This window comes from Chlamydotis macqueenii, chromosome 8 (genome assembly GCF_036417535.1).
Source record: "Chlamydotis macqueenii isolate bChlMac1 chromosome 8, bChlMac1.mat, whole genome shotgun sequence".
NCBI classification, from domain to species: Eukaryota; Metazoa; Chordata; class Aves; order Otidiformes; family Otididae; genus Chlamydotis; species Chlamydotis macqueenii.
In genome coordinates, this window is record NC_141563.1 from 15,815,482 (window position 1) to 15,840,338 (window position 24,857).

General features: G+C 53.8%; 2 protein-coding genes across 4 annotated transcripts; one reads left to right on the top strand and one right to left on the bottom strand.

Annotated features, from left to right (window-relative positions):
• The first annotated feature begins 5,096 nt into the window (after window positions 1-5,096).
• RGS5 (regulator of G protein signaling 5) lies at window positions 5,097-15,473 on the top strand. Of its 2 annotated transcripts, XM_086753149.1 has the most exons (5): window positions 5,097-5,249; window positions 8,498-8,608; window positions 10,892-10,953; window positions 11,074-11,240; window positions 11,711-15,473. In XM_086753149.1, exons 1-5 carry the CDS (start codon window positions 5,206-5,208, stop codon window positions 11,870-11,872), a joined length of 546 nt encoding a protein of 181 aa, XP_086609275.1. In that variant the 5' UTR covers window positions 5,097-5,205; the 3' UTR covers window positions 11,873-15,473. The 2 variants fall into 2 exon arrangements, with proteins under 2 accessions (XP_086609275.1, XP_086609276.1); XM_086753150.1 differs by lacking the exons at window positions 10,892-10,953; window positions 11,074-11,240; window positions 11,711-15,473 and adding an exon at window positions 9,951-10,257.
• Window positions 15,474-16,219: 746 nt separating this feature from the next.
• On the bottom strand, window positions 16,220-23,442 carry RGS4 (regulator of G protein signaling 4). 2 transcript variants are annotated; one of them, XM_010121862.2, is made up of 5 exons: window positions 23,133-23,362; window positions 20,516-20,620; window positions 19,623-19,684; window positions 18,698-18,864; window positions 16,220-18,159 (listed from the first exon to the last, which is right to left on the bottom strand). In XM_010121862.2, the coding sequence occupies exons 1-5, from the start codon at window positions 23,174-23,176 to the stop codon at window positions 17,908-17,910; spliced, it is 630 nt and encodes a 209-aa protein (XP_010120164.1). In that variant the 5' UTR covers window positions 23,177-23,362; the 3' UTR covers window positions 16,220-17,907. The 2 variants fall into 2 exon arrangements, with proteins under 2 accessions (XP_010120164.1, XP_086609959.1); XM_086753833.1 differs by lacking the exon at window positions 18,698-18,864 and having other exon boundaries at window positions 17,937-18,159; window positions 23,133-23,442.
• Window positions 23,443-24,857: the final 1,415 nt, after the last annotated feature.

Consider the following 24,857-nt stretch of genomic DNA (forward strand, 5'->3'; position numbering starts at 1 on the left):
CTTTTGTGTTGAAATGGTGTTTATCTCCTGCACATTGCCAGCCCAGCCACATCTGTTCACAGACTGTGTCTTTTGGTGACACTTCAAGGAACGTGCAGGGGCAAGCGGCCACGCTGTAGCCGGATGCAGGGAAGTGGAGACAGCGTGCAGCTGTCTGCGTGGAGGCTGTAGCCTGCAGGGCGGCCTCAGTGCCGCTTGGACAGCGGAGCTCCCAGAGGCTCAGCAGCAGTTGCTAGTGTGCCTGGGGCGCTGGCTGCGCCCGCAGCTGGTCTCTGCACGCAGGCAGCGTGTGCTTCGCCCTTGCCGACCCGCTCTGGGGATGCTGCTGTTTGGATCCAGGCTGTCACTTTATGCTGCTAGAGGCACTAAACACCACGCAAATACTTGCATTGACTTGAAAATGCCTGTCACCGCTGGCTCCTCTGGGCTCTCCTTACGGACACAAATCAGCCAGAGCTCAGCCCTGTTCCCAAGGGCCCTCTGCATGCGCGAGAGGTGAGGCTGGCCCTGTGCATATCTTGGGGTGGGCTTGCCCCTGCCTCGCGCTGCTCGGGTGCTGGAAGGGGAGCAGGCCCCTGCTGCGGGCGTGGAGCAGGTGCGAGGAGCAGCGATGCGTCCCAGCCGCAGTCCTGGCCGTTCTCAGGCCTTGTGCTCAAGGTCAAGGAACTTGGCGGCTCTGCAGCTGGGGCGCAGTACTTACGTGACTCCCGAATTCCCAGCTGGCCAGGATCCTAGTGCTCTGGGTGATGCTGCTTTCCAGGGTTTTCTCCTCTTCGACCTCACCCGTGGCTCCTGTGTCAGTGACTTGGATGCAGCAAGCAGAGGGAGCTGAGATCTCACGTCTGCTTTTTACACAAAGCATTTTAGTCATTGGGCTGGACCTCAGAGGCTTGGTGGAGGCAGCGGGATGGTGTAACCCCACACCCTGCGTTACCCGAGTGACTCCTGAACCATGCACAGGGCTTAGTCCAAAGGTAGGGAATGAGGGGCCACGGAGCCACAAGTGCTGATCAGACTGTCCTGGTGGGAGCAAAAGCAGTAAATTTGAAGTGGCATTTAATGTCAAAAGGGAAATGAGAGGTAGGCTGGACTTACTTAAAAAAGGTGATGTGCTTATACAGGGGAGTGGAAATGAACACCTGAAGTGGCAAGGCCTTAAAAGAAGTGAAAATTGCATACAGATGAGAGACAAAAAAAAAAAAAAAAAAAAAAGAACACAAGCTCTGGAAAGTTACAGGTGAAAGGCAGACCACAAAAAATTTGAGGAAAGCATCCTAAAGGCATAAAAATTAATCACAACTATGTGAGAAACAGGAAGCTCTCCCAAGAGCCCTGGGAGCAGGAGGTGATTAGGCTCTCTGAAAAGGAAAGAGCCATTACAGAAAAGCCTGCTGAGTTACATGCAATGGCCTTGGCTGTGAAGGAACCTGCTTTAGGTCCCTTCCTTAGGGGACACGTGTTTATGTATCTGTCCCAAGGCACTGGAGAGGATGGGGGGGGAAGGAAAAAAAAATTAACTCCATTTTTAGAACACATGGTTAAAATCTGCCAGAAAGAGTGCTCAGATGAACTGCCAAATGTTTGCCTGGGTGAGAATTACAGTGATCCCTCTACCAAAAAGCCAGTGTTGTTAAATAGGATGCTAATTTTTAAAAAGTTCCAGTGGGAACCAGGAAACTGCAAAGCAGCGAGGCTGCCTTCTATAAAAGGCAAATTGTTAGAAAGGATAATAAAGTCTTGAAACAACAGAGCCTGGGATAAATCTGGTGTAATGGGAGATTCCACGTGGCTTTTGAGGGGACAGCTGCAAGGCACAAACCTAGAGCGCTTTTGGAGGAAGCCAGCCATTGTGTACACAAGACAATCTGGTCCTCGGAGTGCACTTGGATCTCCAAAAAGCTCTCCCAGAAGGGCTCTTAAAGAAATTAAGCTGTCGTGGGAAGAAAAGGAAGGTCTGGGTGATCTCTTATTGGAAATATTTTCTTAGCGCTCTAAAGCCTTGAAATGCGGAAACCAAACATTTCTTGCTGGACAAAAGGTCTGGGGAAAATACGAGCTATTTCTGTGTAACTCTTGTTTCTGCTGCATGGTGTATGGTTTCTTTTCCAGCATTCCAAGTAAGTATCTGCTAAAATGCACAACTGCAGTCTCCGCGCATGGTATAGCTTCCTTACGACCCTCTCACCTGAAGCTTCATGGCTCATTTTGGACCTCAATTTCCCCAACTTGCTCTGTGCATTTGTTAAACCCCCACGCTGGGGCCGTGGAAGAGATGACAGAGCACCATTCGCTGAACTATGGCGGAACCACAGGACCAGGGGATTTGCTCACCCAGGGCTGAAAGAGGTTTTGGGGACAGACGCAATTCCTCTGTAGGGTCTCACAGGGCAAAGCTCTGGGCTCCTCCAGGCAGCGGGAGATCTGCGGAGCTGGAGCTGCGTCCCCAGCATGCCTGGGGAGACTGCCCGCTTTCCAGGGGCACGCGACCATGGCTGCAGCTGGAAGGACAGCACGTAAGGGTGCTCGGTATCTGCTGGATGGCATTCGTGCAACCTGCCTGATCCCACGGATCTGAGCTCCCCTGGGATTTCCGACGCTGACTTTGTTACTGCAAATTAAGGAGAAGGAAAAAAATAACTGTGTTCCCAATGGCTCTGCACTGGGAGGCTGTGGGGTTTTCCCGTGCAGCCCCATGGCCTCACTGCCCTTCCCAGCTCCGGAGCTGTGAGAACCGCTGGTGCCTCTCATCCACCCCTTGCTGCCACCCACTCCCCTCCATGCCGAGAGGTGCCCAAAGCACCCTGCAAACAGCACCTCGGCTTCACAGGAGCTTTTCAAAACAGCCATGGGGCTGGCAGGCACCAACATGGCACTTGGGATACCTTGGTGACATCCCTGCTAGCAAACCAATGGCCCTGGCACGCTCCTCTCAGAGAGTGGGGAAGCTGCATGCCAGCTGGTGGGAGATGGGGCAACTGGGCACAGGGTTATCCCCATATTGGGGCGAGGCACCTCCATGCTCATACCAGAACCTCCCCGCCCCCACAACTCCTCTGTGAAAAGGGCAAAATGGTGGCAGCCTGTGAAGGAGCAAAACACCTCCATCCTCTCAGCTGCCCTTGTTTCCCTCCTTGCTCTGCAAGGCACAGGGGGGGCTGGGGGACACCCCAAAGCCAGGCAGCCCCCTCAGGTCTGGCACCCCTGCTTAGGTGCATCTGAGGGCCTCGAATCAGCACAAACCCAGGGAAAAGCCATTCAAGCATCTCATCCTCTGAAATTTTAGGGCGTACTTTTTTTCATTCTGTTTCCATTGCAAAGCAGTAAAAAGCTGACCCAAGCTCTCCAGGGAGGCACAGCTTCTAGCAGACTCCTAGCTTTCGGCGTGCTGCGTAATCCCGGAACAGCAGCAGACAGGATTGCCGCGCACGTCCAAAGTCCATCCAGGAGCTGGAGCCAGATCCAGGCACACCTCTAAATGCTGCTGAAGAGAAGAGAAAAATGGTGCCTAGGGCTGAGCTTAAACGTAGTCCTGGGCTGAGGGGGCAGGTGGGGCTGGTCAGGGCAATTGAGGTCGTTAGTGCCCTTGGGGTCTGGGCAGCCAGGTTGGGAGCAAGGTCTCCTCTTCCCAGCTCTGAGCTGTGGTTGTGGAACAAAGCATTCGGATGCTTGTTTTTGAAGTCACCCAGGCAGCTGAGGTGGTGGGGACCGGCATGTGGTGGATTTTCAGGGTGAACCCTGAGCAGGATGCCCAGGGGATGCCCAGGCTGGCATGGAACGGAGCCGTGCACCCTCCATCTGCCCATGCCGGAGCGGGCAGAATTGCACAGGCACGGGTGTAGGGTGGCAAAGTCCTGTGTGGGTGCAAGTCCTGCTACGCAAACTTAAAAAAAGTTAGTGCTGCGGCCTCCATAGCCATGTATTTGAGGGCTTTCTCCTTATGCTAGCTCCACTCTGGCCATGCAGACCCGGGCAATAAGCCATTGCTCCTGTGACCCTGCTGAGGACAGGCTGTCACATCCCGGCTGGAAGGCAGGAGGGAAATGCCCGGAAAGGCTGTGGTTACCTTTTCCCACTCCGAGCAGTAATCGGAGCGAGTCTGTTGTGGCCGCTGGCTGCAGCTCGTCCTCTCCCTGAGCGGCCATGGGGAGCCACCGAGTTGGGGCTTTGGCCACGGGGCCCCTCAGCACCAATGCTGGTCCCTGTGATTCGCCACTCAGCAGGCAGCTTTGCTCTCTGGGGTTGCATCGATGCCATGCCGGGGTGCCGGGCTGAGGCCGGCAGGAACTCGTGCCACTGATGTCATGACCATAGGGAGGCACTGGCTCTGCCGCGGTGAGTTTTAGCGGAGCCATCAAAGAGATCTTACCTGGGCAAACAGAAACACCGCAGTGCAGCACCCGAGCTCTAGGTGCACGAGGGGCCGCGTCCCGGTGGGGCAGAGACGGGGCAGGGCCCTGCAGGGACTGCAGCCCAGGTTGCTGGTGGCTCTGGGCTTTTATTGTTTTGAGAGGGGATAGAAAAACGGTCCAGGTTTTCCATGTAACAAAATTCTAGGTGGGAATCCTTTTTAGCCTTATCCCAGTGTCAGTGTCAGATAAAACTGGAACTCTTGCTATAATTAAACATGTCTTTTCTTTTTTTAAGCTCACAAAAATGAATGTGTTCTAGAACAAAAGTCACTGTTACCGCCAGCTGATAACCACGGTTGAAGCTGTGGATATTTTTAAATTAGCCACAGCCTTTGACTCAATGGAGAGACTTCTCCTAAGCACTTTTATTTTGACAAAAGTGACATTTTTCATTGAAAAAAACTAACTTGAATGAACCATTTTTGCCTGGCTCTTCTCAGTGCCGACCCTGATGCACCATTGAGAGGAAAGCCTGTGGGCTTCCTGAAGCCCCCTCAACGGCAGCTTGGCCCTTCCAATTCAATTACCTGATCTCACCCCAGAAAAAAAAAAAAACCCCACATTCTTCCCTCTGTGTGAGCTCAGAGAGGAGAAAACAAACTCCAGAAGCTGCTGGGGCCAGGGCCAGCTGCGGCGGGATGGACGGCATTGGTTAGGGGGCTGGCGGGGGTCCAGCTCCCGGCGCTATATAGGAGCGAGATGGGAGGAGAGCCTGGCTGTAGACGGAGCTGCTGCTGCCTGCCGTAGCCATCGCTCGCACTCTTCTCACGACCGAGGAAGACTACAGCCCGCCAAGATGTGCAAGGGATTAGCCGCCCTGCCCCACACCTGCCTGGAGAGGTGAGAGCGGCCAGCTCGTGCGGGGATGCCAGGGTGGGGACAGCAAGGGTCTTCCTCCGGCACAGCCCTGCCATGGACATCTCTCACGGGGACTGGGATCGCCCAGCTCCAAACTGCAAGGGAAGGATGGCTTGCTGGGGGGGTGCTCAGCGGGATGCTGCGAATGGCTGGGAACCTGGGGCAGGCGGGATGCTGATCCCATCCCAAACTCTCCCCTCTGGTTTTGGGAACCTCTCTGCTAGGCAATTCCCGATCCCACCCCTCAGACACTCCTCTGTGGGGCCCGGAGCAGGAGTATGTTGTCCTCAAACCTCAATATTTGCAAAACATGGGGAGAAAAAAAGCAGGAAAGGGGTTGCCTTTCTGAGGGGAAAACGGCCCTGGCTCCAAAAGCGCCTCAAAATCCTCTTTAACTGCCTGTGCCGCCCTTAGACGCGGATTAGCCAGCTTTGGCCCCTCTCACGAGGTTTGGCTCTCTGCTCTGCCCTGCTCACAGTGCCGGTCTTCATCCTCATCCTCATCCCCCTCCGCCCCAGTGCCCACCTCAAAACCTACCCCCAGTCACGGTGGAGTGTCCTGGGCTGCTCTCACCTCCCTGGGACCCCGGGCAGGCTCCGGTCTCTGGCCATTTCCATCTGGACAGAAACCTGCTGGGAGCTGGAGGGGCTTTGGAAAGGGGCCAGTGAGAAGCAGAGGCATGAGGCAGGGGTCTCCCAGCAGCAGCGGGCCGCTCAATCCTTCGCTTAAGGAGAAAACTTGGTAAAAGACTTCACACGCAAGTTACCTGGTGAGGATTTCCTCGCAGCTGTAAATGTCTCAGTGCTGGTTTTTAGAGGAGAGCAATTTCTTTGTTTGAAGTGTGCCCTTCATAGAATGGTTTGGGTTGGAAGGGACCTTCAGAGGCCATCCAGTCCAACCCCCCTGCAAGAAGCAGGGACATCTCCAACCAGATCAGGTTGCTCAGAGCCCCGTCCAACCTGGCCTTGAATGTTTCCAGGGATGGGCCAACCCCTCGACCACCCCTGTGCACACCTCGCCTTGTCTCCTGTGGCCTCCAACGCCACAGGCAGCCGAGCAGCACTCCTTTAGATGTGGGTGTACCACACATTTATACTCTGCTGTCATCTTTGTTGTCACTCTTCTGCTACTTTCTAACACTAAATTAGAGGTTTTTTTCTCATTGCTGCTATGCTGATGCTTTCAGCTGACCTTTGCTACCCCCTCAGCTCCTCACTCCCAAAATTCCACTTTCACTTCCAGCTCACCATTCTACACATGGAGTCAGGACGGGTTCTGTCCCACCTGCATTGTTTTATGTTGCTCTACAAGGAATTTCAACAGCCGCTTTGTTGCCAGTCTCACGAGACTGCCGTGGCTTCTCACAGCCGCTCCCTAAGTGCTGTACCCGGGTATGTCCGCTCCTCAACCACTAACCTTCTCCCCATCCATGTGATACATTTAACAGCGCAGCCCCATCCTGCGTCACCCTGGGACCCTCTCCACTGAGGGAAATGCACCGTGTCCCACACGCCTGGTGTCCCACCTTTCCCCTCCATGAGGTCACCTTCCTCCTGCAGCTGCCTGGGCTCTGGAGAGCCCATCCGAGGTCTCCCACAGACCTGAGGAGCCGGTGCCCCCCGATTCTCCCCAAAGCACATGCTCGCTGGCCTCTTCAGAGAGCAACGATAGGTTTGAAGGAATCTCTCCTGCCTGCCAGAGCCGCCTTGACTCCTCTCCAATAGTCCATATTTGTCCATGCGTCCACCACGGCCGTCTGACACTGCTGCTGCCCACGCGCCCGTACAGCATCACACTTGTGGCGTTATGGCTCCTCCAATGCCCTCTGGAACCTTTTTCCCCCTCAAAGGGCATCACTGCCCTTGGGCACAGCAGCAGCTTTAGCTTTAACTTCTTCAAGCTTCTATTTTTTCTTTTGTTTTGTTTTATTTCTAAAGCTGGAGCGTCTCCTGACCCTCCCCAGCGGCCTTCTTGCTCTTGATGTGTTTGACAGAGCCCATATTTTCTTTTAACGCTTCTTGGAAGCTGTTCCTCAGACTTTTTCTTGGCTTGCTCCCGTATGTTCTTGCACTTAACCTTCCACAGTTTATGGTCCTCTTGCTTTTTCTTACTCAGACGTAGCTTTGCGGATTTTGAAGCCTTTTGGTTTATAACTGCCTTTTTTTACCCTGCTGTTTAGTCTTTGCTGAAGTCTTGCTTGAAAGCTTGTCATACATCTGCTTGGAGGACGTCAAGATGGTGCCTTTAAATGGTCCTTCCCTCCTGCTGGCCTGCAACCTTTTCAACTGTCCTTTCTCCTTTCCCTTCAACAAGCTTCCTCATCTCTGTGGTCTCCCCACATTACACTAAGGTCCCACAGGTGAGGGGGGCTTGCTTGGAGCAGGGAGGTCCTTGCTGGACCAGGGTGACAGGATCACTTGGTCACTTGAGGCTCACAGGAGAGCCAGCCCCTAGCTCTGGGCATCGGGAGCCGGCTCCGGCTCTGAGCATTTATTCGCATTTTATTTAATAGAGGGCGTGGGACAAACAGCGCATGGCACCATCCCTGTCCCGGAGACCCCTCGGTGCGGGGAGCATGGGGACCTCGTCACCCTTCGCCTCAGGTCCTGGTCTTCCAGGCAAGATTGAAATTTTCTCCAAAGCACGAGCAACACAAGCTGTCCCCCGTAGCAGCTGACATTTTCCATGAAATGGGTTTCTGGGTCTGTGCTGCCCCATGCTGTACGCCTGCCGCAGGCTGGCCTGGGGTGCACAGGGGGCCGTCGGTGGCAGCAGAAGTGGGGAGCAGCGGGCAGGGGAAGCGGAGCCCGTGCCGGGTCTCAAAACATCACCCATGGGGGGCTGCCGGGTGCAGGCATGGTGCAGCCCAGCGTGGCACCCCGTGCAGCCTCCTCTCCCTGCGAAGGGAGCTCCTTCATCTCCTCACCACTGTTTCCCCAGGGGCTCATCTCTATAGGAACCGAGTGCTGCACACGCGTCCCCTAATTTGTCCTTGCAGCAGCCCGCCAGCTCCGCTGATACAATTATCCCAGCCGCAGATGGGGACACAGCCAAGAGATTGCGATAAAGATCTGCCACTAATTCTGAGTGCCCGGCTTTACAGAGTTAGGGTCCATCTGCCCATCTGTAATCCATCACACCGCTTTGTACCTCGCTGGCGGCCGCGCCGGCCGGAGCAGGGACCATGCTGTCCCTCCGCCTGACCTGCCTCTGCTCATTCCCTCCCGCAGGGCCAAGGAGATCAAGACCAAGCTGGGCACGCTGCTCCAGAAGCCTGACTCATCCATCGACTTCATCATCCCGTACCCGGAGAAGCCAGAGAAGCCACCCAAGGCCCAGAAGTGAGTACTGCATGGGGGCGGGCTTGCGCCCGGCCGGAGGGGTGGATGTGAGCCCTTTTGGGATGCGGTGGAACTGAAGCCCCTGCTGCAGGGTCCGGGGTGGGCACAGTGGGCTTGACGTGGCAGGGGGCTCGTGACACGCTCCTCATGACCCGCCAGCGAGGTGCGGGCTCAGCAAGTTACGTCAGGGCAGCGTGAGACGTGTCGGGCAACACAGCTTTGCGGAAACCAGATTTCTCAGGGAAACTCAATTTACTTTTGATGAGATTTCACATTGATTCAATAAAGGTTTTGCCAGAGGCACAAGGCACTTGGACTTCTCTGAGTCACCCGCCTCAGCGCAGGGGTGCCAGCCTGGTGGCTTCGCAGCGGCACCATGTCCCCGAGCTGGGCACACGGCCCCACGGCATGGTGCCTGACTTTGGGCAGCTCCGCCATGAGGGCACCTTCTCACCTTATCACCTTCGTCCCGAGCTTCTGCTCTCCATCACCGAGCTGATACAACAACAAAGCGAAGCAGAGGAGAAGCTAAAGAGGCTGCTGGGCGGTGCCACAGGAGTAACAGTTCATCCCTGCTCTTCACCCGGCTAATTTTCCACTTCCACTTTAAAATCACAACTTTTTGTTTTACACCGGCCCCGCTCCCCACATTCCTCTTCTGCCCAGGCAACGTTACTCTAAACTGGTAACCCTCCATCAAGGGACTGGTAAAAAAAAAAAAGCTCCAAAAACCAGCCCCAATGCGCAGAGAAAGCCCCGCTCACCCCGATGAGAGCCTGCCGAGTTGCGGTCACTTGGCTGCGGCACGTGGGGCTGCTTGCCAGCATGGCGCCTGCCCGCCGTGGGACTGCCCTGCCAGAGCCCCCACCTCCGGCGCCTTTTGCACTCTGCCCCTGCCGTGCCCCAGACGATGCCTCTGCGAAGGAGACACGTTTGTCCCCACCAGCCATCCCCGCAGAAAGCTGGAGAACATCATCACTCCCTGCCGGCTGGAGGAGTTGTTTTCTCCCTGCACAGCCCTGGTATCACTCACCCGGCAGCATCTCGCTCATGGTTCATATCATCCCTGGGACACTCAGCTAACGGAAGAGTGGATCTGGTAGTTTCCAGGAAATCTGGGTTGCGTTGGGTCACTGGTGGGAAGACACCTGGGAGGAACACAGCGGCAGGCAGAGCTTTTGATCCTTGAGAGCAAGTGCAAATGCAGTTCAGGGTTCTGATACGGAATGATGGGAGCCCGCGCTGTGGTCTTTACTTCTGGGGGCTGGCGGTTTGATGACAAGGGAGGGCTGGATACCCAGCTTGGGCAGGCTTTGCCTTTCTGCTCTTCTCTTCCCTCTAGAGCTACCCACCGTTTCCCCAGGCCCACTGCTGTCAGCCCCGGCTGTCCTGCTCGCTGCTCCCTCCCCATCTCCAGGGATGCTCTGCTCACACCGAGGGCTGCAGCCCTGACATTAGCCCCTGCAGCAGCAAAACCAGCCCGAGTGCCGCGTTGCCTGTTGGGGACGGCCCGCAGCAAGCCCTGCATTCAGTGGCGCAGGGGGCTTCGTTTCCTCTCCGACACCAGGCATCGGCCACACTGGGCAGCAGAGCTGGAGCCTTGCACCCCAGGGCAGCTCAGTTAAACTCCTCAGAGCTTAGAAAAATAAAAATAAATAAAAGGAAAGCACAAAGAACTGCACAGCCATCTTTAGTCACATTACAAGCATTGCATTTAAAAAAAAAAAATAGAGGAAAAACCATGCACATGAAAAACACTGAGGGTTTTCGCTGGGGAGGGAGGGAGCCAAAGCAGACGTCCTGCCCCGCAGCGGGGCGTGGGAATGGGGCTGTGGGAGTGGAAAGGTGCTGACCCAAGCCCCAGCAGCGCAGGGCTGGAAGGATCTGTCCCCTCCATCCCCTCCCTTGCGGTGAGCATCCTTCCCCACCCCAGTGGAAAGTCATAGGGATGCATCCCAGCTGCCTGCAGAGCCCCGCTCTGCCCTCCCAGGCAGGGGCACTGGGGCTGGGGGACTCACTTCATAGTTCAGCCATGTCTCTGCTCAAACATGGGGGGAATTCACCCACCCGGCCCCGTTCTCACCTCCCCTGGCACTTGGCTCGCCCCAGGAGGAGGGGACTTGTGCTGCGATGCAGCAGCATCCCCATTGCTTGACCATTGCTCTGCAACTGTCCCCACAGCTAGTTCCTCCCCATTTCTAAAGGAATTATTTAAAAATCTGGAGCCCAGACCAGGGCTGTGGGATGAGCATGGACTACCTGGGCTTTCCTTACTCCCTTCAGGCCATCACCGGAGGAGGCTCTGCAGTGGCGCGATTCCCTGGAGAAGCTCCTGCAAAACCCCTGTGAGTTCACATCCCCTTGTGGTTGCATCTCCCTATCTCTTGTCCTCTCCCCTGGTGCTTAGTGAGGGCTCGGCCCCTCTGGGACCCCCAGTGCTCAGTGAGGGCCCGTTACTCCCACAGATGGCCTCGCCAGCTTCCACAGCTTCCTGCATTCTGAGTTCAGTGAGGAGAACATTGAGTTTTGGGTGGCCTGTGAGGACTACAAGAAAACCAAGTCCCCTGTGAAGATGGCAGAGAAGGCCAAGAAGATCTATGAGGAGTTCATCCAGACTGAAGCACCCAAAGAGGTGAGTGGCGGCAGGGCCAGAGATGGTGCTGGGATGGATGGAGCTGCAGGGCACCGCATGCCATGACTGTGGGGCTGTGGGGCTTGTACCTGCTGCAAGGGGCAGCCGCATCCCCACAGGCTGCGCTCCCAGCCTTTGCGGCCCTGGTGCCCCTGTTTGCGTGCTCAGCCACTGCTGGGATGCCTCCTGCTGTGGAACCAGCACACGCTGGTCGCCCCCCCACCCCGAGACAGCCAGCATTAATCACAAGGGATGAAAATCTGTGGTAGCTCTTGCCCCAGAATTACCTTTGCTGCAGGACAGACCTCATCCTTCATTACAGATTTGCCACCAGTAATTAAGTGAACCTGTGTCAGTCCTGCCCCATAACCTCTGCACGGTTGTTGGTGGGACAGAGCAGGTGAGGGGAGATGCCACCACCCACCCCTCGCACAGGCAAGGTCCCCATCCCTCTCACACTCCCACCACAGGTGAACATCGACCACTTCACCAAGGATGTGACCATGAAGAACCTGGTGGAGCCATCACCAAGCAGCTTCGATATGGCCCAGAAGAAGATCTTTGCCCTGATGGAGAAAGACTCCCTGCCCAGATTCCTGCGGTCGGAGTTTTATCAGGAGTTAATCAAGTAGCAATGTGGCAGGGCTGTGCGAGGCATTCCCCACGGGCGGTCCCACTGCTTCTCTCCAAACACCCGCCCCTTCTCCTGCAGCTGCTTTGCTTTCTTGATGCCACTCTAGAAGAGCACCCAGGGGTGCTGCTAAACATCTCCCGCTGTGCTTTGGACTCTCAGACGGCCCAATGTTTCCTCTCTTACTGTCTCTTTCCTCTCTTATAAAAGACCAATTAGCAGAAACCCCTGGTGATCCCCCCTGGGTTTGGGACCCAGAAAGGCAGTGGAGCAGCCCCGCAGTGACTGGGAGCCACTCGGCCAGTCAGCGCATCCCCGGTGCTGTGGGGCTCGGTGTTCGTCGGAGCCTCCCAGGCGCCAGCTCTGCCTTCTTAGGACATTACAATATTTCGCCCGTGCCGCTCGTTTGGCCCAGGGTCGCTCCCTCCTCCTGGCTTCCCATGCCCACCATGGGAACAGCATCGCCTTGTCTTCAGAAAGCAGCCGTTCAGCAGGCGCGGTGACAGCGGTACGGCAGGGACGGTGATCTGGCCAGGGACGGTGGTCTCACAGATCCAGGAGTGGCACGGCACAGACCCTGGCACAAGGGGTGGGCAGAGCGAGCCCACAGCACCACTTCTCCAGTGACTCCAGTTGGAGTCAGCCCATTTGCTTCATCCTAAAGACAGGAAAGAGGATAAAACGAGATCTGCTTGTTCAACACGCCGGGACTGTTTAGCAACCCAGACCTCCCGCTCGCTCCAACCACTCGCGTGACGTACCGAGCTCACAGCCCGCAGCCTGCGCCCGTGTCCCCAGCGCCTACGCGCAGCCCTCAGCAGTGCCGGTGGCCGGCGGTGCGCTTGGATTGCAGCTTCGGGTCTCGCTGCAGCCGTTTCTTGCTCCCGCTGCTTCTCCCTGCAGTAGGCAGGCCCAAACGATACTTCTACACAAACTCAAACAGGGGGCATTAATCAGACGAAGGAAGAAAATCATGCTGGGAGAAAAAAAGCTTCTAATTGCAACTGTTCTGATCCAATTAAAAAAAAAATCAACTGAAAGTCAAAACCCAACCCCAAAGCCATCACTGGAAGTAGGAAAAACAAACACCTGTCTTCTTGAACAGGCAGTAAACTCCAACGAGTTTGTGTAGCTGGCATCTCTCCTGTCTCCTCCCATCTGCCTAGGATGTGTGTTTCCATAAGGCTGCCTCTTAAAACCACCGACTCTTTCCAGACCATCCAAAGCCAGCCCGCTGTTCGCCACCAGAAGAAATCACAGCTGAGGATGGGGCAAGGGCATACGTGAAGGGGGCTGGGGTCTCATTTCAGCCTCGAGGCGAACGTGATGAGCCCTCGCTCCGTAGGGCCTGGAGGGTTCATCCCTGTGATGGTTTCCTAGTGCAACGGGCACGCCGCCGGGATCGAGCTGCCCAGCCAGCAACCCAACAGATGTGGGCAAAGACACAAGTGACCGTGCCCCCAGCTGGGACCGGCCGTCCCCTGGCTCCTCAACCTCAATTGCAAGTCACGAGACTCCATCCGAAACGCAGTAACATAAACAACGGCTTTGCCACCTCTTTGAGACTTTCAAAATCAGATCAAAACCCCACCAGCACCAAATATTTACATGTTGTCACTATGGCAATGAAGAAAAATACATCTCAAGCTGCAGGAAGTGGGCTGCATTTTCCAGGCAGGGATGGCGAGGCAGGGGAAGGATGGAGGTCGTCACAAATGTGACATTTTTTTTAAAAAGCTCTGGAGCAAATGGCATGGGAAAGTCGGTGCTGGAGCAGCTGCGGTGATGCTCGTGGGGCACTCCCCTGGAGCGAGCGCAGGAGGTGGCTCAGGTGTCCCATAGAGCCCAGGGGAGCCCACGAGCGGCAGGAGGGTCCTGTCGAAATGGCGCAGGGTTCCCCTGACAGCGCCCGCTACCCAGAGCTGGTGGGCAACAAGGGGGAGACAGGAGGAGGAACTGGGCCTGGGGCAGGGGGCTTGGCCAGCCCTTCTGCAGGGAGCTCCCACCGCCTGTGCCCCCGCGCGCACCCTGCAAGCTCCTGACGTCTCCACGAACTGGTGTCAAGACAAGCAAGTTCAGCGCACTCAAGCTCCCGACCCACAGCGTGACTCAGAAATGTGAAACCAAACAGAAAGACCAAACCCTGCAGACAGACCCAGATCTTTCATTTTTCACTTCGTCCTTTGGCAGCTATTTCCAGATACCCTCACATGTTTCACAGTTAAATGCCAACATTGGGAGGCTGCTGGAGGCCGGCTTGCCATGCGCTGTCACAACCTGAGACGTCACTTGGCTGCAACAGTGACGTGCGGGGCAGGGAGAAGGTGTCTGGGTGTGCACGTGCTGAACAGAAAGGTGGAGGCTGGATTCAGGAGAGGCTCCAGCTCTATTGGAAACCCCTCCCCAGCTTGATTTCTGCCAAAATACTGGAAAGCTGCTTTAGAGGATGATTGCACAAGGTGCCAGTGAGCTATTGATTGGCTATAACACGTGGCCCCCAAAGTGTTTTGGAGCTCTTGGGGGGGTGTGTTTGTGTAGAAGGGTCGTTTGGTGAATTACCTGGGCAGGTTTGCCCCAGAAAGGCAGCAATGCCTGTACCCACCCCACGCCCCAGCTTTCCGCAGAGGTATTTACCGCTGGGCTGACACCAGCCATTATATTTCTGGTAGGAAATACTTCATGTATTTTATCACTCTTACTCTCATGAAGTTTGGCATACGTATGAGCACTATACACATGACATCATACATCTATATCCCTACAGACATATACAAGTGCACACACACGTATATACGTACTCCTAACGCGGGCATCTGGATCTCCAGTGAGTTAGAGAGCCGAAAAGCAGTTTCTGGACATTGTGCTTGGGGTCTGTTGCAGAGATGAGTGCACGTGGGTTTACTGCGGTCCAAGACCCTGTTGAGAGAAACCTCGGCCATCCACCCGAGTGAACGTAAAGGTGCATCTTTCAAACTGTCCTCAAAAATCACCCTGTGTCCATGGCTGCTGGCTGCCAAAAGCCCCGTGTCCGAGCCAGTGCAGGAGGCAGGTCTTGTGGTCTTTGAGGGACTCCCATCCCATGCCGTGGGGCAAGGCAACCCCACGCTGCAGCCGAGGTCCCTGGGCACCAGGTGCTGCCTCCATGCCTCCCCAGTGCCCACTCCCTGCCACGGGGACATGCAGAGGAGGGCTCCCTGCAGCTGCGCCCCTCAGCTTAGCGCTGGGGGATCATTTGCTGTATGTTTTCTGGTTAATTCAGTGACCCAGCCCCTGGCACCTCATCAGCCACAGCGTGAGGCAGGGCTCAACTGGAGCTGCCCATGGAGGGCTCAGGGTATCCCAGGGCCACCCAGGCTCCCCCCAGCCTTTGGTCGTTCCCTGGAGGGTGCCGAGTGCTGTGGCCAAGGGCCAGGGTGAGGTCAGGAGTGAGGATGGACTCCTCACACCCACAAGCAGCAGGTTTTCAGTCTGACGTTCTCCATGTGATTTCCAGTAGAGATCTTCAGGTGGGGAACTGGTGTGCGCTGAAGAACCGGTTGTGTTAGCCCGTATTCTTGTACGACTCAGTAACCCACACATAAACATGTATTTCTGATACTGTCTCGACAGACTATTCATTTTGTCTCTTTGCGCTGAAGGTGTGGAGTTTCCTTACCCTTTACGAGGCACTCCCAAAACTTGTGCCCAAAAGCCCTGGCAAGGCCAAAGACCTCAGAGCTTCTGCTGCAACAGATGTGGTGGTTTCTGAGGAGTCTGAAAAGGGAATAAAAATCTCACCCCAGGAGGCTGGTACAGAGGAAAATCCGCAGGGCCAGCGTGGCACAAGCATCCCCAGTCCCGCCTGGGTGCTGCCTCGGGCTTGGGCTCCCGGAGCCAGCTCAAGTTCCAGTAGCAGTTGCGGTGCCTGCAGGGGCAGGGGCTGAGCAAGAGCTTTGGGCAGCAGCTCCTCACTGGCAGGGTTTGGGGCCAGGGCCAGGTTGACCTCTGAGCTAAACCACGTTCCCCCCGGGAGCTCTGGGTGGGAAAACCCTTGCAGCGAGGAGGCGCTCCTTTACGTTCCCCCCTCCAAGGCTCTCAAGGAGGCCTGATGCTCACTCCAGCCCTTCAGTGAGGGTGGGTTGTCCCCATCCTGAGCTCGCCGTTAGGCACGACACAGACCCTAGACAGCCCAGCATCCTCCAGGGTCACGGTGCTGAGGGTATCTGAAGGATATAACGGCTGTTTCACCTTTCCGTAATTAAAAACCACTCGAGTGAAGCCATTTGTAAAATGACTTTTTAGAGTAACCTCAGCCAATGAATTGCATCTCTGTGCATTTTCTTTCACCCAATAGCACTCTAGAAGGGACTAATGCAAACATTTTTATTTAGAATGTATTAATCATTATTTAAATACCAATACAGTTTTTGCAATAGTTATCAACAGTTCCCAGTACTGGAAGAAAATAAAACATAGCCACATGCTCGGCTGTGTTCAGAGCTTTAGCAAGCCTCTCCATTTCTTAGCTGAACATGCAGGGGTGGTACGTGTCAGTACAATCTAATAAATACAAAATAAAGCAAATGTCAGAAGAGATAGAGATGCTTCTCTGTGGGCCTGGACGTGCCTACTGGAGAACCACGGCCTCCTCTCGCCATGTCAAAACCCCCGAGTGAGAACTGCTCTCTGGACTGGGATGCAAAGCGAGGAGTCGTGATTGCCAGAGCAGCAATATCCAACTAAAGAGAGACCAAAGGTTGGGGGAGAGCGTCACCGACAGCTGCTGGACTGCTTGGAGCAGGCGGTCCCAGCCGCTGGCTGGCGGTACCCAGTACAGCAGCCCAAGACAGCAAGCCCTGCATCTATTCCTTGTGCCCCCAGCTGTAGGTCAGCATCAGTCCCAAAGCCCCCAGAGAAGGCCAAGTCTAACTGCAGTGATTAAAAAGTAAGCTGCCTTCTGGAAAAGTCCAGGAGCAGTAATGAGACTGACACATTCCTCCTACTGTCTTCAAGAAAAAAAAGTGAGTGATGCTACTACTGAATTATAAACTCACATAAATAACATTAAACAAACAAAAAGATATTTTCAAATACTTCTAGGCAGGGTCTTTCCTCCCCAGCTGCTGTGGTAGTGGTCCTATTCCAACAAAAACTGCTCCGCAGAAGCCAGGGCAGGCAAACCTGAATTCAGATGGCACGCCCAGCGTTAGTAATATACACACCTGCCAGTCTGGGAGAGAAGGAACACGGTTCTGTTCTGCTCAGCTATGGTATTTAACCTGGGAGCATGAAGGATACAACTGGTAATATATGAAATAATGAACCTCCCCCAAAATAATAGCTCTGCACAGCCCTAGCAAAGATCCTCAGCCAGCATAAGCTTGATGCTACAGAGGAAGAAGCAGCCAGAGGGGAGAGCTTCCCTGTGATTGTGGCTGTGGTGATCAAGAGAGGCCGTTCGTCTGAAAAATTTCGGTCTCCCTTCAAGAAAGGGCAGGAGCTCTTCCTATGTCTGATTACCGTAATGCAGCACAGCCTGAGTTCTGGGCAACTGCTACTGAAAGCCTAGACATTTGGGAGCTACACACACAGCTAAGGACCAGAGTAAGCCCTTTTTATCTAAGCTTTTGCCAATTAGAAAGGAGAGATAACAGTCCTCAACGCTTCCCTTGGCTTCCTCTTTTCCCCTGCTCCTTGCCAGGTGTCACACTGCAAGTCTGGTCCCTTGGTGGGTAGTGCTGGATCTGAGCATGTGCTCCCCACCACCGCCCTCCTGGGCTCGCAGCGCTCGCCAGAAACACAGTGGACATGCAATGATTGCACCCAGCTTTCCTGTCAGACACAGACTCCAGGGCTCCTACATCGATGGAGTCAGAGGAGGGTTTGCTACACAAACTGAGCCTGGCTTGGGTTACAAATGCTGGCTGTTGCATGACACGGGGTAGAACTGGGACATTAGACAGCTATTGGAGACAGCTCTGTTGCTTCATGCCAATGAATGCTTTTGCTGCCGGATATTCTTGCGGGAGCCCAGCCTGCTCCCGCCTTGCTGCAGGTTCAGGCGCACTGCGAGATGATGTTTGAGTTGCAGTCTAAGGTGTGAGTGTGGCTTCTTTTGCAGTTTTCGGGCCCGCAGCCAGCACCAGGTGGGCTGACTAAGTCCAGGTAGTAGGGGGACTTGAGGAAACGGCGGTAAGAATCCTTTTCCATGAGGGTGAATATTTTTCTCTGAGCCTCATCAAAGCAGGACAGTGTAGGCTCCAGCATATTGTGGCTTGTCTTCTCTCGCGTGCATGAATCCAGGTTCACCTGTGGGCCAAAGGGACGGCTTAAGTAGAATCTGTCCCAGAAGAGGCTAGCACAGGTAAGGGAAAATCCAAGTGTCTCTTCACTAAGCATGTTAAGCTGTCCTTGATGGGCAGTGAGCTGAAACGGCCGTTGGCCACCCTGGAGCCTTGGCAGAATCTGTCCAGCTGGATACCAACACATCTCTGCTGCCATACCCACTATCAGGGGAGACTGATACACATCCCTCTGGGATGCAGCCAGCCGGGAAACTCCAGCAAACTGCATGGGAGCAGCTGGAACACTGGGAATCTTAGTCCTTTTGGGCTTCTCCCATTTAAGCGTGCACATGGTATGGCCATGTGGTTGTAAATAAACCCACTTTTGCTCTATCCAAGTTTAACATGAAAGCAATAAAAGTGACACCATTTGCTTGCTAATTAACAGAGAAGTGGCATCCTTCAACTCTCGTGAAACCACCAGATCTCTGCTTCCCTGTGCTGCTGGCCTGGTTCAGGATTTAGGGTGATACCTTTGCTCAAGAAATGCTCTGTGCACATACCTCTTTTGCTGCCTGCACTGAGATGAACTCATCATAGATCTTTCTAGCCTTGGGGCTGAGCTTGGCTGGTGACTTGGTTTTCTTGTAGTCCTCACAGCTGACCCAAAACTCGATGTTTTCCTCGCTGTACTCAGATTTGAGAAAAGCACGGAAAGCAGCCAGTCCTCCTACAGGTTGTTTAGAGGAAAAGCAGATCAGAAAAGAGTGCTGGCTCCTGGACAGCCATACCTGTGAACCCCTACAAACAACAATTCTGCATCCTTGTTCTCAAAGCTGAACGAGCAGCTCCCCTGGGGATGCTGCCTGCCTCCATGGCAGTCTCTTGTGCACGCCGAGGGAGGCTGGAATTCAGACAGGCCCCACAGGGATGTCACACGTGGGTCCTCAGCTGCCTGCTCCCCCACTGTGACCTTCAGTGGCTCTGCCAGGAAAACACAAGCAACTTGCGTATTCCCAGGAGGCCCCGAGGAGACAGCCAACACACGCTGTAGAGTCTCAGGCCATGGGAACAGCGTGAAGGAAGCCTCAAGGACATCAGCGTAGCCTGGAACCGATGGGAAGACAAAGTCTCCCATGGGCTCAGCTGCAAACAGTTTCTCCTCTTTTTGGGTGTTGTTTAACCCACTGTTAACTGTGTGCTGCAGTCTTGCCCTCCCCTTACGCAGGGCTAAACCAGCTGCCTTCACAAAAGGGACAGCTCAGCAGCGGGTCAAAGCCCCACTCATGATACATTGGGGTTGTCCCTTGGATCTGACCAAAAGCACCCTTCACCACCCCTCCCAAAGGCCTGTGTGGCCAAAGGAGCTACTGTGTGCTGCTAAGAGACATAAGATAAGGTCCTATGCCCCCTCCAGGGACTGGTCAGCACACACACTTTGCAGGCAGCACCCTCAACATCTCCAGCAGAAGGGCCCTCTTTACTTACTGTCATGATGGATCAAGTTTTCCAAAGAGTCTGCCCACTTTCTGACTTCCTCTTGGCTAACCCTAAAAGGAGACAAAGGGAGAAACACAGGGAAGATTGAAGGGGAGTACAGAGAGGACAAATTTGGTTATTTGCTCAGCACCATTAGAAAATATCTTTCCGTGATTGATGTAAGCACATACACAACAGACCAAGAAGGAAATGTCTGCTTGCTTTACAGAGACCCCTGGGGATCCTAGATCTAATCTACAGAAATTACAGTTTGCCATCCCCATCACAAGCCATGAGCTGAAAGGGATTTTCCTGGAAAAATTGTTGAAGACTTTGCGTTTATTTTGTGACTGGCTGCATCTCGACATGGGGCACGGGGCTGGGGTCACTCTTACAGGTCATATTAGTGAACTCCAAAGGGCTGATTTCTTTAACCTGTCAGGGGAACAGTAGTCACAGGGAAGGGAGAGGAACACAGAAAGTAGAAACACATGGGGAACGTGCGAACACATCCTGCATTCATTCCCCCTACTGTACCAGAACATCCTAGGGCTCATCTGTTCCAGAGGAATACCTTGGCCTGTAGAGTCCTCCTTGGAAAGGACACCACCTACGTGCACCTCAGTGAGACCAGTGATACCCTGACAGGCTGCTCTCTCCATTTTCTGTGACAATAACTCTATACAGCTGTGTGCAGTGTCTAGTGTGTCTAGTTTAACCTTCTTCACGGAAAGGGACTATCAGTACCTGAAGATTATTGCCACACTAGATTCAAACACACGTGTGTTCAGGAGGCACTGGGAAGCAGCAAGGGAAACACTGATGAAGTTCGGTGTGGCGAAGCAGTAAATAGCATGCTGCAGCCAGCCTGGGCTTATCTACATGGTAGCATCTGCTCTTACCTCTGGCTTGAAGGTATTTTCTCCTTCTTGCCCTGGAAAGAGCTGTAGTCACAGGACTCTGACTTCTGCAGCAAGAAGCCCAGACGATGCTTCATGTCTTTGGCACTGAAATAAACAATTCAAGAACGAGATGAAAATAATATGTTACAACTCCCTCTGCAGCCTCCTCATCCGCAATAAGCTCCTTCAGTGTTACTCAGTGGCACAAACGCAGGTCACTGTCAGTGACTCCAGTGCTGACTTTCCACTCCTCACAAATACAACAAAGTCAAAGAAGTAATTTTTCATGTCCAACAGCACCATTTTCTTGCTGAGAATGTCACCAGCCTGGAGGCAGGGCTGGCAAAACAGGAGGAGGTGCTGTTTTCCTGCTGTTTGTTTACAGTTAAAATATTGTGATAGAAAGACATCACCGTGCTCTAAATGTGTCACTTCTCCTTGAGCTGATTTGCCCAGCTACCAACGACTGACTGGTTCTTACACCATTACTAATCCTTCCCTGCAGCCCTTGCCATCTCCCCACCTCATCGCCCAGTGACAGGAACAGCAGGGCCGTGCCAGGCCACCCCACCAAGCTGCTGCCTGTGACACAGAGGGAAGAGGAGGAAGTGAAGGGCTTGGTGCAGGACCGCGGGGTGAGATCAGGGGATGAGCCAGGAGCTTCACCACAACCAGCCTAGGTGGACTGCAAGCTACTCCCTTGCTCCACAGCAAGCTCCTATGAGGACTCATGCTTAAATTTTGTTTTGCTTTCTAGCATGCTCAGGACAATCACTGCCTGACAGCAGCACCTAGATATGCAGCTGGTACTGGCCTCAGCATCTCTCTGGATTTCATTCCATCAGTCCTGCTTGCTTAGGGGTGCAAGCCCTGGCCTGCTGCAGGGTGCAGGGACAGCGTAAGCAGGAAATTCTTCTCCCGCTCCTCAGATCAGAGCCTGGAAAAGACCAAGAGGTTGTACCGCAGGGCTGAGCTCTGGCAGCCTCCCAGCCTCCCAGCACTGCTCTTTGCTCCAGCCACAGCACCCCGTCAGCCGTCCCGGCCGTATCTTATCTCACTGCTCACTTGTGCTCATAAACGTTTCCTTAACAATTCCAGCACGAGGGTGAGAGCGAAGGAAGCTCAGCGCTTCTTTAGAATAGGGCGAGTGTGACCAGAGCCAACACCCCAGCTGCGGCAGACATCGGGTACGCTGCGCTGCCCGACCCAGGCTGCCCAGCGCTGCCATGCTGCCTGCCCCCAGAAGAAGGAGACTGCTCAGGTCTGCAGGAGGAAACAAGACACTGCTGGTTGCAGCGAGTCCTGGAGCTTTCTGGGAGAGAGGGATTTTCTTGGCAATCCTGGACAGAGGTGGTAAAAAGACATGACCTATTTTTTTCTTTGCACTTTTTCAATTTTTTTTTTTTTTTTAATCATCAAATGTTCCTGCAAATTGAGGGGGGGAGGTTGTCAATACCTTTTCCTCATGTTTTCAGCACTTGTTTTCAAATCGACCATGAGCGTGAAGCTTTTTCGTCCAGATAGGAGCAGGCTGCATCTCAGTTTCTATTTTCCCAACCCTCTCCCATTAGGCAGCCACTGGGAAGCAGCCTCAGGAGCACTCCTGAAGGCATCAGCGGCCAGAAAGATAGTGCTGCGCCATCAGAGACCCCTGCAAGTTTGCATGGGCTGGATGAGCAGGGCGTATTGTGGGGCCAGTGCCATTCTGGGGACCTGGGCCACCCTGCTGGGGGTGTCCAGGCCCCATAGCACCTGAAAGGGAGTAACACCCCTCCAGGAGGGCTCGTGGTCACCTTGCAGGCATAGAGACCCCCTCACACTGGGCTGTGGGGCAGGCCATGATGCCGAGGACATGCCTGGGGATGCACAGGCTCCTCTCTGCCAGTGCAGGATGGCTGGCTGGTACCGCACACCAGGATGCGGGCAGATCCTGCAACCACAGCAGGGGTACAAGCTCAGCCCATCCTGCTTGGCACCGTGCACCGGGCTATGGCCAGCCCCACACGGGCCCCATAGCACCGAGGATACAGCCTGACCTGGTCCCTCACCATCAGTGCACACCGGGGGATACAGGCTGACCCCTACACCGGCTGGTGCCGCATCCGGATCCGCGGTGCCCTGGGCTGGCCCACATCCCTGCCCTGCCTGCTGGCAGCCCAGACTCTGGTCCTGCCAGACTGGGCTTTTGCATTTGGGATGCATTTTTGGGAACAACCCTCAAATTTTTTTTATATCCCATCTGCATTGCTTCCCCCTCAAAAAAAAAAAGTCAAGAAAAGAAAATTCAGCAGAGAAAGAAGATTCAAAGGAGAGAAGGCGTGCAAAGCTTGCGGCAGAAGCAGATGACAGGAATATCAAAACACAGCAATGCTAAAAGCTGCTTGTTTTGCTGATGGGAAGGATGCATTTAAAGTTCTCACAGCTCCATACAAAACCTTTATGCAATTCTGCTTCTCACTAACAGGAAAAAAAAAAAAAAGCCTGCAAGCAATCATTTGTTGCTAATCTCACAAAAGAACAGAGCCAAATCTGCCACTTCTGCTTCAGACACAAAGTGCAATAGATCAGCGTATCTCCAGACTAAGACTATTAACCGATGCTCAGAAATAAACAGTACCTTTTTAAGCAAGTGGCTGGCAGTGCAGCGAGTCCCTTGCACATCTTGCTCCCGAGGTCGGTTCTGTATTCCAGGAAAAACAACAGTGCAGGAGGCGGCAGAGGCTGCGTGCAGCGTCCTTCACTGTCTGCAGAATTCAGTCTTGTCTCTCAGCCAGCTGTGCTGCCTTGGCTCTGTTTTATAGCCCAGCCCAGCCAGCCCAGCAGCGCTGGGTGACCCACTCAGGAGTCAGCACAGCAGTAGCAGTACCCGTCCCCTTTTGGCCCACCCAAGAGGAAGGGGGTGACGTATAAGCCAAGACAAAGGAGTGAATGGGATTGAAAAACTGCACCAGAAATGAAGCTTGGTGTCTGGCTGCAGGGGTGGATCCTTTTAAAAGGGCGGAAAAAGCTTCAGGGGCTTTCCTCTATTGCAAAAGGTAGAACGGTGCAGATAAAAGCTAGAGGAGATTTTCACAGGGGCACAGGCAGTAAAAAGGGTCAGAGAATCAGTTCTGAGAAGTGAGGTGAGCTTTGCTGTTTCCTCTGTTGATTTTCCCCTTCTATTTAAAGCAACCTGGGAAAAACAAGGGACAAGAATTTTAAGCACAAAAGGTTCCCATAATTGCAACAAATGAAGAAACTGGCACTCTAAGGAAAGAAGAATGTAAATTCATCAGGGACCTACCAAGGCAGATGCGACTGTCCTGTTTTATTCTAGAGACATGTGGATATATGCCTTTGGGGAGGCTGAAGAAAAAGCTCTGAGGGGCATATTGCAATTGGAATACAAAATGTGTGTGTCCCAGCACACACATATTTGGGGACAGCTCAGGTACATGTGTAGGAAAAAGACAGACAGGAGGCTGACAACACAGCTGCCTTAGATATATGGGTACCATGCGATACCTTACTTCTCCATTTGCCTTTGCCCCTAATCAAAAGCCAGACCTTGGGACGCGGGACTGCTCGAGTTCCCATGGGAAGAGGATTAATTAAAACAATAGGCATAATTGTGCCTGCCCAGAGAGGACTTTGTGGCAGTGTTGAGGCTACTCTGTGCTAAAAGATGAACCCATGAAATGCCTGGCTGTGGGGATGTTTCATGGTGACTGCACTGCCTGGCTCTGCTGTAGCCCCAAGAGAGAGCAGAATGACTCCAACTACACCACTTGTCCTCAGCCCTTGGAGGGTGCAGAAGGTGGTTACCCCTCTGGAGAGACAGAATTAGCCTGCATTTATTGAGCTGTGGCTCAGCACAGCCTGTACCATCATTCTAAAAGAGGGGAAAACTTTGGGCAGATGGACATGCATATGGTCTGCTGCACTTCAAGTCTTGCTTCTGCTGTGGAATAAAGAAACTTCAGTTCAGCAGCAGGCTGTCTGCCCTTACTACCCACTGCTGCGTTCCCTCTCCCCAAAAACCTTTAAATACTTTGTCCACGGCCTGCAGAAGTCAGCTTTTCCCTGCTGTGTCTCCAGAGCATAGAGCCAGCAGCACAGACAACCCAAATCCCAGACTAGTTTACCTGCCTAGGCATACTGCATCCTCTCAGATCATTAAGTGTGCTGAAAGGCAATGCTCTAATTAAGTTTAAAATGCTTTTTTTTTACAAATGTGGCTATCCTGCAGCCAAACCTGAGGCAACATGACTGCCAGTTCTGCACTGTTTGAACTAAAAAGCAGCTCCAGTGCAGGGCAGTGTAAAACTTTACCTGAGTGAATCCCCTTGTGTTTTTCATGTTG